The sequence below is a fragment of the Mus caroli genome, chromosome 5, assembly GCF_900094665.2.
Source record: "Mus caroli chromosome 5, CAROLI_EIJ_v1.1, whole genome shotgun sequence".
NCBI classification, from domain to species: domain Eukaryota; kingdom Metazoa; phylum Chordata; class Mammalia; order Rodentia; family Muridae; genus Mus; species Mus caroli.
Window position 1 is genome coordinate 82,039,353 of NC_034574.1, and position 14,039 is coordinate 82,053,391.

At 42.0% G+C, this 14,039-nt stretch overlaps 1 protein-coding gene across 1 annotated transcript in view; it reads left to right on the plus strand.

The window, feature by feature from the left end:
* Window positions 1-465: 465 nt before the first annotated feature.
* The window catches only part of Dck (deoxycytidine kinase), an 18,445-nt gene continuing 4,871 nt past the window's right edge, over window positions 466-14,039 (plus strand). The window contains exons 1-5 of the mRNA XM_021162592.2: window positions 466-833; window positions 5,423-5,538; window positions 8,114-8,307; window positions 9,557-9,704; window positions 12,507-12,622. Of these exons, the coding sequence (XP_021018251.1) occupies window positions 743-833; window positions 5,423-5,538; window positions 8,114-8,307; window positions 9,557-9,704; window positions 12,507-12,622 (665 nt within the window). The 5' untranslated portion in view covers window positions 466-742. The remainder of the gene's footprint in view (window positions 834-5,422; window positions 5,539-8,113; window positions 8,308-9,556; window positions 9,705-12,506; window positions 12,623-14,039) is intronic.

A 14,039-nucleotide genomic window follows, 5' to 3' on the forward strand; every position in this document is an offset into this window, starting at 1 on the left:
GTACCACTCCCTCCCTTCCTGTCATTCTAGGCACTATATCCTGTATGGTGGATGGTACTAGATTGCTGGTTAACGAAATAACTTTTAAGACAGTGACGGACAGCTACACGTTTTCTGTGAGAGACACCTACTGAGGCTCATAGTTTGAAATTACTACTTCTTACTTTTCTTCCCGGAAAGTTCAAATCACGAAGCCTGACAGGATCCCAAAGGGCTCATTCTGAAAAGCCTGACCCTATTCTTCCTAGGCGCTTCGCTCAAGCTCCGCCCCTGCCCTCGAATGAGCTCATTGCGCAAGGCCCGCCTTCCCGCCCTCCCTCCCCCTTAAGGCACAAGCTCCGCCCCTGCCCTCGAATGAGCTCATTGCGCAAGGCCCGCCTTTCCGCCCTCCACTGCTCTTCCCGCAGGCCCCGCCCCCTCCGGCTCACGGCCTGTCGCGCACGGTCAATCGCCCGGCTCTCTCAGGGTTCTCCTTACAAGCCCCGCCCCCTGCCCTGCGCTCCCGGGACGCCTGGCCCGCCTGGAGGAACCACACACAAGCAGATCCCGCGAGGGCGAGGCGTGTAGGGTGGGAGTCGGGGCCGTCAGGCGGGATCCTCCACAGGTCCGCCCAATCGCCTGCGCCTCCGCGCGCCAAAGTCAAAGTGCTGGTCCCGCCGGCGCGAGATTAACGCTGCAACCCGGAGCCGCCCGTGCCGTCGTGTCCCTGCAGGTCCAGCACCCGAGCCGTCTGGAGCTAGGCATGGCCACCCCACCTAAGAGGTTCTGCCCTTCTCCCTCGACCAGCTCCGAGGGGACCCGCATCAAGAAGATTTCCATCGAGGGGAACATCGGTAAGGTATCCCCGGTGCGGTGCTGTGCTATGCTGGTGCCCCGGGGATCCCTCCCTGCCGCCTTGCCCGCGCCGGCGCGGTGGCTCGTCTGGCCCGGCGCCAGCGGGGGCTTTGTGAGGTGCGCTCTGGACCAATGCACTCTTTGTTGGGGACTTACAAACGCCAGGCAGGGTTCGGGGCGCGGATGGGGGTGCTGTTTTTCTTGAGATGTAACTTAGGTAAGCGAACCCCCTTTTAGGTGTGCTCTTTAGGTAGGCTTCACTGACTTGCGGTTTTACCGCAAAATTGAGACCGTTTTCATCATTTACATCTCCAGTTCCCTTTGTGCTTCTTTGTAGACAGCTCTTTCTCCCTTCCCATCCCCTTACAAGCCCTGACATGCTTCTGTTTTAATCCCTGCCAGTTTTGTTTTCCCATGATGTCCTAAACAAAACCAGAGTATCTGGTTTTCTGTGGCTTGCTTAGTATACTAGATCACCCATGCTGTTTATTTCTGCAGAACTTTATTTATTTCTTGTTCTGTTTTTTTTTTTTTTTTTTTTTTTTTTTTTTTTTTTTTTTTTTTCTTCCCCCTTCTTGTTCTGTTTTTTTTTTTTTTTTTTTTTTTTTTTTTTTTTTTTTTTTGAGACTGTCTCACTTTTGAGACCTGCCTGTCTTGGAACTCACAATGTAGACCAGAATGGCCTTGAACTCTCTAGAGACTCGCCTGCCTCTGCTTCCTGCGTGCTGGAATTAAAAGAATACACCACCACGCCTGGCCCAGTGTAATACTTAAAAAAAAAAAACGTAATATTACAATGAATGGTATATACCACATCTTTCTTGTCGACATTTGGGTTGGCGTTTGTAGCAATACCTAACACTATGCTACACATATGAGCAAAGCAGGTAATGAGTTTGATAGTGGGCAATGTTTTCCCTTTCCCACGTACAGGGAAGCACTGAGGTTTCGCTTAAAGACTCTAGAGTTTCTGCCCTTAACCTTACTGGGGGAGCTACACTGTGCATGTCATTTTGCAGGGTGAGCTTGAATTTCCCGTTCTTTTACATTTCCTACCGCTGGAAACCAACGGACGCTTCCTGTTTTGGCCCAGCTGTTAGGTCTGTGGCTGCAAGTTGAGTACTGACTATTCATGTGTGCAGCGGATGTTTTCAGTTTTGCCACCTTCAAAGCACTATCTCTTTGAGAAAGAAGGTCAGCAGATGTAAGCTTCAAGAGAGTCGAGCTGAGACACAAAGAGGGCGAGTTTTCCCTGCTCCACACTTCTGTGGCCGAGATCCTCATTTCTTATAAGTTCTTTGCGATGCCATGTTTATTAGTAAGAATCCTCAGGGCGTCTTGGTGGATGAAGATGACCATATGAATGATGGGAGAAAGTGTTCACTAAAGTCATCTTCGGGGTAAATTCCAATGGACAGATCATAATGGATTATCTCCCTTCTCTCAAGCTCGTGTAGGCAACCTACATCTAGTGGGCCGCTCCCTTCCCTGCTTCCCTGCTTCCCTGCTTCCCTGCATCCAGAGCTATCTTTCCACATACAGATTCAGTAGTGCCATCCATGCCTGACATCCCTCACTGACCCCAACTGAACTGGAAAGAGCCGTGCATTAGGAAAGATTGCTTACTAACAGTTAACAAGTTTCCCTTAAGCATCTAGATCTTTTCACTGACCAAAATAAATAAATAAATAAATAAATAAAAATTCTGAAGCTTTGGCAATTACTAGGCATGCAGGTCAATTGGGGGAAGTGTCATTTAGATTAAGGCTTGTCACTGTATTGCTTGTGTATAGTTGTTTACATCACCTTACCTCATCTGTCAGGTCCAAATAACCTGTTACTATAAAAATTACGCAATCTGCGAAGACTAGTTCGTAATTCTTAGGTTCTTCCTAAAATTTGAAGTTTGCTTGGTCATTTTTTTTTTTTTTTTTTTTTTTTTTTTTTTTTTTTTTTTTTTTTTTTTTTTTTTTTTGTTTTTTCGAGACAGGGTTTCTCTGTATAGCCCTGGCTGTCCTGGAACTCACTTTGTAGACCAGGCTGGCCTCGAACTCTGAAATCCGCCTGCCTCTGCCTCCCAAGTGCTGGGATTAAAGGCGTGCGCCACCACGCCCGGCTTTGCTTGGTCATTTTTAGTTGCATAGTTATGTAACCTGTTTTCTCATGTTCTGGGTTACAGAGCTATTTCCTGGGTTAGATTTACAGAGGCTCATTTTAGTGTGTTCAGAATGACTTAGAATGGTGATGCTTGTTTAACGTTAGGGACTCTGCTAGTTAACCGTGACTTTCTAGTTGTGGCTTGTGTTTTGTTTCAGACAGGGTTTCCCTCTGCAGTCCTGACTGGCCTGGAACTTGCTGTGTGTAGACCAAGCTGGCCCTCAGTCTCACAGAGTTTTTTCTACCTGCTTTTGGGTGCTTGGGATCAAAGCCTTGTATACCACCTCTCTAACTGCGCCTTGTAAAACTATTCATGGGTAGTGTTGTCTTTCACCTTCATGGAATATTAGTTTATTAGCTCTTTTTCCAGCTCTGAGCTCCCTCCAAAAAGTTAAGAAAGGAGCTGGCAGTGACTATTCGGGGACTGCACCTGACTGTGTTATGACTGCTCAGCTTGAAGTAAAATTTAACATTTTTAGTTTGAAAGTCTGACTGTGTGAGCCTTTTGTGGGTGTCATCACTGTTGGAAGCGGGCTTGATGTGTTAGCCTCAAGGGCTTTTATTGTCTTGACTAGTTTGAGATACCTGAGTGTTTCTTGTGTCCCCGAGTGTCATGTTCTCTTTTTTTTGCCTAGTCCACTGAGCGATGCTCATTCCAATCATTGATCTAGATGCAATACTCTCTCTTAACTGAAGCCCTCCCACACAGAGTTTTAGTCACCAGGGTTCTCTCCACCAACTCAGGAGCCACCCAGTTCATGCTTACATTTGTTTCTTCTCTGGTTTGTACTTAATACACTTTCATGTTGTGCTCCTCACCTGCCCTGTCGCCCTATGGATCTCCCTTCTTTCTGCTCTGGCATGAGTCTGCTATAATGCTGGAGCTTTGACTATACTTTTTTTGTTTTTCGAGACAGGGTTTCTCTGTGTAGTTCCAGGCTGGCCTCGAACTCAGAAATCTGCCTGCCTCTGCCACCCAAGTGCTGGGATTAAAGGCATGCGCCACCACTACCCAGCGAGTATACTTTTCAAGTCAAAGGTAGCTAGCTCTTTTTGTGCCAACCTTAATAAGAAGTCCATTTTATAAAGAAGAGGACACTTGACAAATATATTGAAGCTATATAGTTGTGGGGTGTATGTGTGTGTTTGTGTGTGTGTATTTAGTAAGAGGTAGAGGAAGAAAGAACATGATAGTGGCCAGTAATGCCTGGTATAACCACATTTGGTGACTTCTGATAGAAAGGGCGTGGTGCTCATTTAGAAGGACTGTTTACACCCTCTTAAGACACAAAGTCCAGACTCTCTGGTAGAAAACAGTGAGTATAGCATGTCCTGATTACACATAAGTTCTTTTTGTTCTGTTCTTCCCTAGACATCTCAGAGTTAAGTGAGCAATCGGGAAAAGGAAAACCTAACCTTTTCTTTTTTAACGGCTTGGTAGAGAGCACAGAACCATAAAAGTGAGGCAGATTTCTACAGCTTTTACTCCTAGGAAGTGCTTTGCAAGATTTAAAATAATTTCTGTTAGCTATAGGACTGATTTAGGGTCCGGTAACAATAGTTAACCAGCTCTTAAGCATTGGGTGCATCTTCACATTGGTTTTTGTAGATATTTCTAATTGGTTTATTAATTATTATTATGATTTTATTTTATCTTTTTGAGGCAGAGTTACTCTGTAGCCCTGGTTGTCCTCGGAGTCACTCTGTAGACCGGGAGTCTACCTGCCTCTGCCTCCCAAGTGCTGGGATCAAAGGCATGCACCACCATGCCTGTCTTATTGGTACTTTTTGTTGTTGTTGTATTAGGGTCTCTATCTTCCTTTTCCCTTCTTTTTAAAAATTTGGGTGTTATTTTGCAGGGGTAGGGAGGCATGGTCTTGCTCTATAGTTAGTGCAGGCTGGCTTAGCACTCACTATGTAGGCCAGTTTGAACTTTATCTCATAGCAGTCCTGCTGCCTAAGCCTTCCAAGTTCTGGGGTTATGGTTATGTGTTGTTACACCCGTATTTTGTTTTTAGAGATAGTGTCTCTCACTAAGTAGTCCAGGCTGGCCTGGAATTCAGGATCCTTTTACTTTAGCCTGCTAAGTGCTATTCAGAAATATGGTCACTCCCAATGAGCTCATTAGACTAAAAGTAGAGCTTGTTAGTAGAAAGGATGGTCTTGAAAATACAGAAGCCTGGATGGACTGTGTTAAATTTGACCAGGCGTTTAATTCTGTTCTGTGCCTTAGGTAAATTAAAATAATAACAAATCTGTTCAGCACAATTGTCTAGAGACTGTCATTAAGTTTTAAAAAGATGAAAGAGAAAGGCCTCAGTGTTTCTGCGCATGTGTTGTTCAGTATTAGTCTTGTAAAAACTGATGATGGTTGGTTATATTTTGTTTTTTTAACAACCTTTCTTAATCTTGTCTTTCTCTTCTACAACAGCTGCTGGGAAGTCAACGTTTGTGAATATCCTAAAGCAAGTCTCTGAGGATTGGGAAGTGGTTCCCGAGCCTGTGGCCAGGTGGTGCAATGTGCAGAATACTCAGGATGAATTTGAGGTACGCAAGACATTTTAGGGGAGTACAGCAAAAACTCCTTGGGGCTGGAGCTGGCTCAGCGGGTAAGAGCACTGGCTGCTCTATAGGACCCTTGGAGCAGCTCCTAACCAGCTACCACTCCAGTTCTAGGGATTCTGATGCCCTCATCTGGTCTCCATGGCCACCAAGGACACATATGTGTACAGACATCCATTCAGGGAAAACATCTATACATTAAAAAAAAAAAGTTAAAATTCTATAGGTTAGAGAAGCAGTGTATTGTCTCTTGGACAGCCCTTCCCCCACCTTTCTAGTAATACTTTCAAGTCTAGTTGTATGTGCAAAGATTTAGTGAGCTGTGCATCATAAGATTTATGTATTATATATGAGTTTAAAAGGTTTTAAAAGTTTAAAAACTTGAAATAATTTTAAATTCTAATTACAAATTCAAGTTCTTGATCTTTACGTTTTAGATGAAAACAAATAAGAAAACCCAAAGCCTCCAGTAACTGAATTTTATTAATCCTTTCAGTCACGTGGAAACCTATTTATCTCTCATTTCTTTGTACTATACCATCGTTCTCTACAAAATCTCATTTTGAACATGTTTTCGTTTTACTAACCCTTTTCAATATGGCATTGCAAATAAGTGAATAAAAACGAGTTAAATTCCATTTTGTCATAGTGGAAGTGTGGGTGTGTGATAATGATTGCTAGGAGTTTTTATTTCTGGAGAAATGAAATTGAAATTAGAGAAAAAGGAAGTTCATTCAGAAGTTGAAAAAAGTACAGCTATTAATGTGAGTGTTTCTGGGAATTATTGGATATTTAAAATGTAAATCCTAGATGGAAGGAAAATCAGTAGCAAGAGACTCTGTACATAGCCTTGTGGGGTGTCTTAACTAGGGTTACTGTTGCTAGTTTGAAACACCATGCTCAGTAGCAGCTTGGGGAGGAACAGGCTTATTTTGCTTACACTTCCTCCTCACTTCCTGGTTCATCTGAGAAAATCAGGACAAGAAGGAATTCAAGGCAGGACAGGAGCTGATAGCAGAGCCCACGCCAGGGATGGCCCCACCCATCAACCACTAATTAAGAAAGTGCCCTCTAGGCTTGCCTACAGCCAGATCTAATGGAGGCTTTTTTCTAAACTGAGGTTCCCTCCTCTCAGATGACTGACTGACTGTAGCTTGTGTAAAGTTGACATAAAACTAGTCCACACCGGGATATATGTGACTTTTTTGGATATAAGGTTTTTGATAACTAAAAATATTTCTCACACTTTTATTTGCAAAGCACAGTTAACTTTAGGCTGGTGGGGGTGTAGCACAACTGTATCCTAATTTCTTTGAATTTCAGATACTGAATTTTAAAGAGACTTCCCTATATAGAACCCATTTTCTTACATTTTTATGTATGTGTTGAAGGCCGTGGTCTTGGGTTCAGAAAGTGTGGGAAGCAGGGTTTTATGGCTGTATGAAGCATTAAGTAGGTCATGGCTTCTCTGTATTTTTGGATATTATCTCCCCTCCATACCCCCAGAGTTTACTAAACTCCAAAAAAAAGTGGGGTTTTAAGGGCAGGGATGTAGCCCAATAGTAGGTCACCTCCCTAGCCTGCTCAAGGCCTTGGGTTTAAGCCCTAGCACCACAAAAATGAAATGGGTTTTATTTTTCATGGAGCCTTTCTCCAAGTCATTCTTGATCTGATTTTTGTAGTTATAATGTGAATTACCCAGTGTCTAAGTCTCAGCTCTTTTAGACGACTGTCAGCTGTGAGAAATGGATTGTTTGGAGACCTAAGCGGCCAGTCCTCCGATAAAAATAGCTTTTATTTTGGTTCTTGGAGGTTATAGAATTGGAAGGACTTGGTCATCAGTGCTTTTCTCTTTCATGTTCAGCGTCTTTTGTTCTAGTGGTTTGGTTTTTTTTTTTTTTTTTCCTTGCCATTTAGTGGATGGAGTGTTCTGTGTTATCAGTAGGCTTCCACCAGTGTCAGAAGAAGACGTGGTAAGCCAGAAAGCTCATGTGATTTCCTTCCTCATTCCTTAAATTCTGGTGAAATTGAGGGTGTTAGATTTTCTGGAATTGGAATTAAAGTTTTCTTTAATTTCTTTAACAGGTCTGTGTAGCCTTGGCTGTCCTGTGCATGCTGGCCTTGAACTCAAGACCCACCTGCCTCTGCCTCTGGGATTAAAGACACGCTCTTCCACCACCTGGCTTCTAATTACATTTTTTTAGTCACTACATGGATACAGGGAACCAGACCTGTGTCCTCTGCAAGAAGAGCAAGTGCTCTTAACCACAGAGCCGTCTTTCCAGCACTCCCCCTCCCCGCATTTCTCTTTGAACCTCTTAAAAAGTTAAAACAGATGAGCACAGTGGTACATGCCTTTAATCCCAGCATGGAGGCAGGGGTAGGTGGCTGTCTGTGAGTTCCAGAACAGCTGGAGCAACATAGTGAGACCTTGTCTCAAAAAACATAAAACAAAACAGATAAAGTAACTATTGGCAATTATATTGGTGTTTGTTTCTTTTGACAATTTTAATTTAAAATTTAAATTTAATTTTCAATTTTAATTTAAAATTTAAAATAGGAATTGACAACGTCTCAGAAGAGCGGCGGGAATGTTCTTCAAATGATGTATGAGAAACCTGAACGGTGGTCTTTCACCTTCCAATCATATGCCTGTCTCAGCCGGATCCGAGCCCAGCTTGCCTCTCTCAATGGCAAGCTCAAAGATGCAGAGAAACCTGTATTATTTTTTGAAAGATCTGTGTATAGTGACAGGTATGCAAATGGCTTATATTTGACTCTTGGGAGTTTGTAACTAGATGTTTTTTTTTTTTCTCATTTCCTGGTAATCAAATTAGAGGCTGAGCTGGAGGTTTTAGATAGAAAATGACATTTAAAAATACCTTTAGCGTTGAGTTGCTAATGACATTAGGGCAGGGACTAGAGAGTCAGATGGTCATCTAATTTCCTTCCAACCCTTTAAAATCCTCATCTGTTATGATTATATCTGGATACTCCTAGACTCTTAACTAGAAAAAGGAGATAAAATAAAACATGTCTAAAAGTGTTTCAGAATTACCTTTTTTTTTTTTTTAGGATTTATTTATTTTATGTATGTGAGTACACTGTAGCTGTCTTCAGACACTCCAGAAGAGGGCACCAGATCTCATTACAGATGGTTGTGAGCCACCATGTGGTTGCTGGAAATTGAACTTAGATCAGTGCTGAGCCACCTCTCTAGCTGGAATTAACCTTCTTACATTAGGAGTTTTTCACCTCCAAAACTATTTTAGAATCGGGGCTTATAAAGTTTTTTGGTCTCAGGATCCCTTTCCTTTAATTGTTGAATGGTCTAAAAAATTTTGTCATTTGGTATGTTTGCTATTAGAATTTAAGATTGAGAATCAAGCTGGGGTGGTGGTGCACACCTTTAATCTCAGCACTTGGGAGGCTCACTTTATCTCTATTAGTTTGAGGCCAGCCTGATCTACAGAGTGAGTTCCTGGAATAGTCCAGAGAGTAGTTAGTCCAGGGCTACACAGAGAACCTCTGTCTTGAAAAACCCACAATAACAAAATGATTGAGAATCAGTATACAAATATTTTTATTAACAGTTATAACTTTGATTAAAAAAAAGTTTTAAAACAAAAATATATAGGGAGAAGATCAGCGTTGCCTTATATTTTGAAGCTCTTTAATGTCTGACTTAATAACAGTGGGCATTCAATCCATGCTTGTATATTTATGTATATGTGTATATGTGTTTTGATGAAGTATAGTAGTGTGTGAGGCAAGCTAGCATCTCAGAACTGGAAGGAGCTCGGGGACCTCCAGGGATCCTTAGCCAGCATTTTGAGAGCTACTGGCAAAGAACACGCTTCTTGTACTTGGGAAGACATTTCATGGGTGCTTTCTAAGGCACACAGGGCCACAGGATTGAGGAGCGCGTTTATCCCCCTGTTCTCTTCCGTTTCCTGTGTCTGTGTTTGAAAGGATGTACATGCTGACAAAGATTCTCTTTCAGGTACATTTTCGCTTCTAATTTGTACGAATCTGACTGCATGAATGAAACAGAGTGGACCATATATCAAGACTGGCACGACTGGATGAACAGCCAGTTTGGCCAAAGCCTTGAATTGGATGGAATAATCTATCTTCGAGCTACTCCGGAGGTAAGACCAATAAACATTTGCCTGTGTTGTTGAAATTTTTAAGTAATATCAGGAATCACAAGAGGGTTGTAGTAATAACAGTTTAAAACCAACTTCTAACATGGAGAGATATCTCAGTGGTTAAGAGAACTGACTGCTCTTACAGAGGACCCAAGTTCTCAGATTCCACATGGTGGCTCACAGTTACCTGCAACTTCTGTTCCAGGGAATTTGACAACCTCTTCTGCACTTGTGGTTACTACATACATGGGATGACCAGATGTACATGCAGCCGAACACTCATACACATAAAATGGACCTAGGCCTTCCCTACATATGTAGCAGATATGTAGCTTGGTCTTCATGTGGGTCCCAAACAACTGGAGTGGGAGCTATCCCAAAAGCTGTGCCTGTGTATGTGGGATATATTCTTCTAGCTGGACTGCCATGTCTGGCCTCAGCGGGAGAGGGAGTGCCTGGCCTCGAAGAGGCTTGAAGTGCTGGGGGCGGGGGTGGGGGGTACACCTGCTCCTAGAAGGGGTGGTATAGAGGAGGATTGTGGGAAGGTATGACGGGGGTGGGGTGGGGTGGGGTGGGGCAGTGAGCTGGATGTAAAATAAGTAAGTAAATAAATAAACTAACCCTCTAGCTCCTCACCTGGAAGCTCAAAGCATTACAAGATTTCTCCACAAACTAGAAATCTAGATGTGGCAAGTTTGTTCTTTGTTCTTCAACCAGTCCTATTTTATTTTTTTGTCTTAATTCCTAACTTACTCAGATTCTCATATCCCATCAGAGCTAGAGTAAGAAACTCACTGAAACAACTTGTAAAACAGAGGCTTAACGAAATAAGGACTTCGAATAAGTGTTTCAGCTGTTGTTGGATTCTTAGGGCCAGTAGGTCTGAAGACACAATAGAAACAATAAATAAATACTTGCTTTGTGAATATCACAACTGTTGTGGTTCACTTTAAGAAACATTTTATGGTTACTTGTGACTTAGTACAAGAGACTTAGAGATCTTGTCATTTTCAGTGAGGGAGGTCTCCTGGAAGTAACCCCTATGTGTACATTACATAATGAATCCAGAAAGGTCAGAATTTTGTATTTAAGTACTCTTTATGTACATCCTTTCCCACTTCCCTCTTCTAACTTCTACCATGTCCTCACTTTGAAAATTCTTTATTATTGTTACACACACACACACACACACACACACACACACCACACACATTGTAACCACAGCATGTTGAATCTTCACTGTTGTCTCTATGACAGTAGTTAGGGCTGGCTGCTTGGGTTTGGACAGCCTATCATAGGTTTTATCCCTGGAGAAGACTGTTTCTCTGTGTCTCAGCATCTTGTTTTTTGAGACAAGCCTCTGAACTGGAAGCTCCCTGGTTGAGTAGAATGGTGGCCAGCCAGCCCTGAGAATGTGGCTGCTTTTAAATACCTTCTCCCAGATGTTTTGTGTTCTGGAGTGCTAACATTAGGTCCTCCTGCTTGTGTGGTTAACACTTAACTGATTGAACTGTATTCCCAGTCTCTCATGTATGATATCTTTTTTTTTTTTTTTTTTTTTGAGATAAGCTCCCCCTATGTAGTCCTGGCTGCCCTGGAACTCACTATGTAGACCAGGCTAGCCTCCAAGTCATAGAGATCTGTGTGTCTCTGCCTCCTGACTACTGGGATTAAAGGTGTGTGACACCATACCTGGCTCATTTATATCTTTTAATTAAAGATTATTAAAAAGATTATTAAAAAAGATATCATGTATGATATCTTTTTTTTTTTTTTTTGAGATAAGCTCCCCCTATGTAGTCCTGGCTGCCCTGGAACTCACTATGTAGACCAGGCTAGCCTCCAAGTCATAGAGATCTGTGTGTCTCTGCCTCCTGACTACTGGGATTAAAGGTGTGTGACACCATACCTGGCTCATTTATATCTTTTAATTAAAGATTATTAAAAAAGGATTCATAGCAGACTGTGGCCTAGTTTATGTGCAGCTGTATCTCAGGAATGTTATTTGTTAGAGATCCATTTTTTTTCTTCCTTTCTTCATGGCTGGGGATTGAACCCAGGGCCTTATATGTACTACAGAGCACAGTATGGAGGATCTTACACCTGAGTGTCTGTGAGCTCTCACCAAGTGTATGACATTTCATTTGTTTGTATACTGTTAGAGAAAAAGGATTTAGAATCCCATGGTCTAATGTGGCTATTTAACTTTATGATTATTATAATTATAATGTAAAGTTTGAAAGTTCTGTTCCTCGGTCACCAAATATTTCATCACATAGCCGTGTTTCAAGTGCTGAAAAGCCATAGTGGCTGGTGCCACCTTGCTTGGTAATACAATAAAGGACAGGTATAAAGCACCCTGAGTTCTTTTAGGCCATGGCAGTTTAGAGCTTTCACCCAGTGATGAGCCACTCTCACAGGGATGGAGCACAGAGAAACACAGACATAAACACGCGTGCCTAGCACTCAATTAGGATGGATGGATTGACATACTTTAAGTTACTCTCTAAAACAAAAATAAGGTAAATATCTAATGAACTATTAACTCTCCCCCACATTCTTTTATCATACTTAAATTAGTTCAGTGTATTTTGTGTGTGTTTACTGAGTTATTTTTCTGCTTACTTTAGAACTATCATCTGGCTAAAATAACTACTGATAGGGAAAAATTAAGTATTTCAGTTTTTTTTTTAAGAAGAAATAAATACAGTTTTTGGCTAATTGAAAAGATACCAGATAACATTTTTTAACGGCAGCAGACACAACTAGTTACTCGGCTTTTTTCTTATGTCTTGCTTTTAGAAATGCTTAAACAGAATATACCTTCGGGGAAGAAATGAAGAACAAGGCATTCCTCTTGAGTATTTAGAGAAACTTCACTATAAACATGAAAGCTGGCTCCTTCATCGGACTCTGAAGTAAGATCCCTCATGCTGGTTGCTGCTCACTGTGATTCTCTAGCAGAGTGTAGTCTAGACACGAGTAGCAACGTGGACAGGTGTTTTTATTGATGGATTTGCTCATTTTCCCAAGGCACTATTTGAAGACTTTGTAACTGTCTTCTAATGGTGCTTAGGTTTTAAATGATAAAGTAAGACTATGTCTGTGTACGTTGATACATTGAGAAATAATTTAAGGTGGTATAGCCTGATGTTATATACTGTTTTAAGTATTATACTTTTAGTTAATACATTATTAGTCTTCATCTAAAAGTATTAAGTGTGAAATTCAGAAAGAATTCATAACTTTAAGATTGTTTGCTCTGCTGATTGTACCAGTCTGTAGTCTGTTTTCTGGGAGGCCAAGAGCTTGAGGCCCATGTCCTTATGTGGTCCTTCTGTCCCACTTTTCTTGGCGTATGTAGGCATTGCTCTGTAGTCATTAGTAACTGTCACAATACAACAACAGTGCTTATTGCCAAGCATCCCTTGCTTTAGCAATGGCAATGAAATGTTAGAGTAGGGAGGGATACTAGCAACCTTATGCCAGAGAGACATTGCAATGTGCTTTGAGCAGAAACGGGAAAATGCTCAACACGAGGAAAGGAAAATGCAGGGTTCTTTTTGTATGTTTGTTTGGTTTGGTTTGGTTTTTCGAGTCAGGGTTTCTCCATAAAGCCTTGGCTGTCCTGGAACTTACTTTGTAGACCAGGCTGGACCACCGCCTGGCTAGGAAAAGGCAGTTTTAATTAAGGTAGAAAGAACATTGAATTTGTATATGTATGTATATGTAAGAAAAAAAAAACAAACCAGTGTATGTGAAGTGCATGTTACCCATGATTTTAGTCTTACTGGAGATCTGGGAAGGCATCCTGCGTGGCCAAGGGGAGCTACTGGGATATAGCTACTGGGATATATTGTAAGCTCATGTTTTCAGTCATACTTGAGAACACGTACACAGCAGCCTGACTAATGGCATGAACTCTACTCGAGTCAGCTCCTAGGCAGTGTGTAACTGTGACTGCATACATAGCCCCTGAGGCTCTGAATGGCTTTTCTGGGTTTAGTTTTCTTCTGTTTTTTGGTAGTATTGGGAATGGAGCCCACTGCTTTGGACATGCTAGGTAACTGCTCTTCAACTAAACTATACCGGTAGCTTCCTCATCCTTGAAACATAAAACCTCTTTCTTAGTTCTTTGCTTTGAGAAATGATGTGTCATAATGCCTAGTTTTATCTCTTCTGTAACTAAGATTGTTGTACGTGCAATGGTAAAGCTACACGTAAAGAAGAGACTGCCGGGCTGGTGAGATGGCTCAGTGGGTAAGAGCACCCGACTGCTCTTCCGAAGGTCCAGAGTTCAAATCCCAGCAACCACATGGTGGCTCACAACCATCC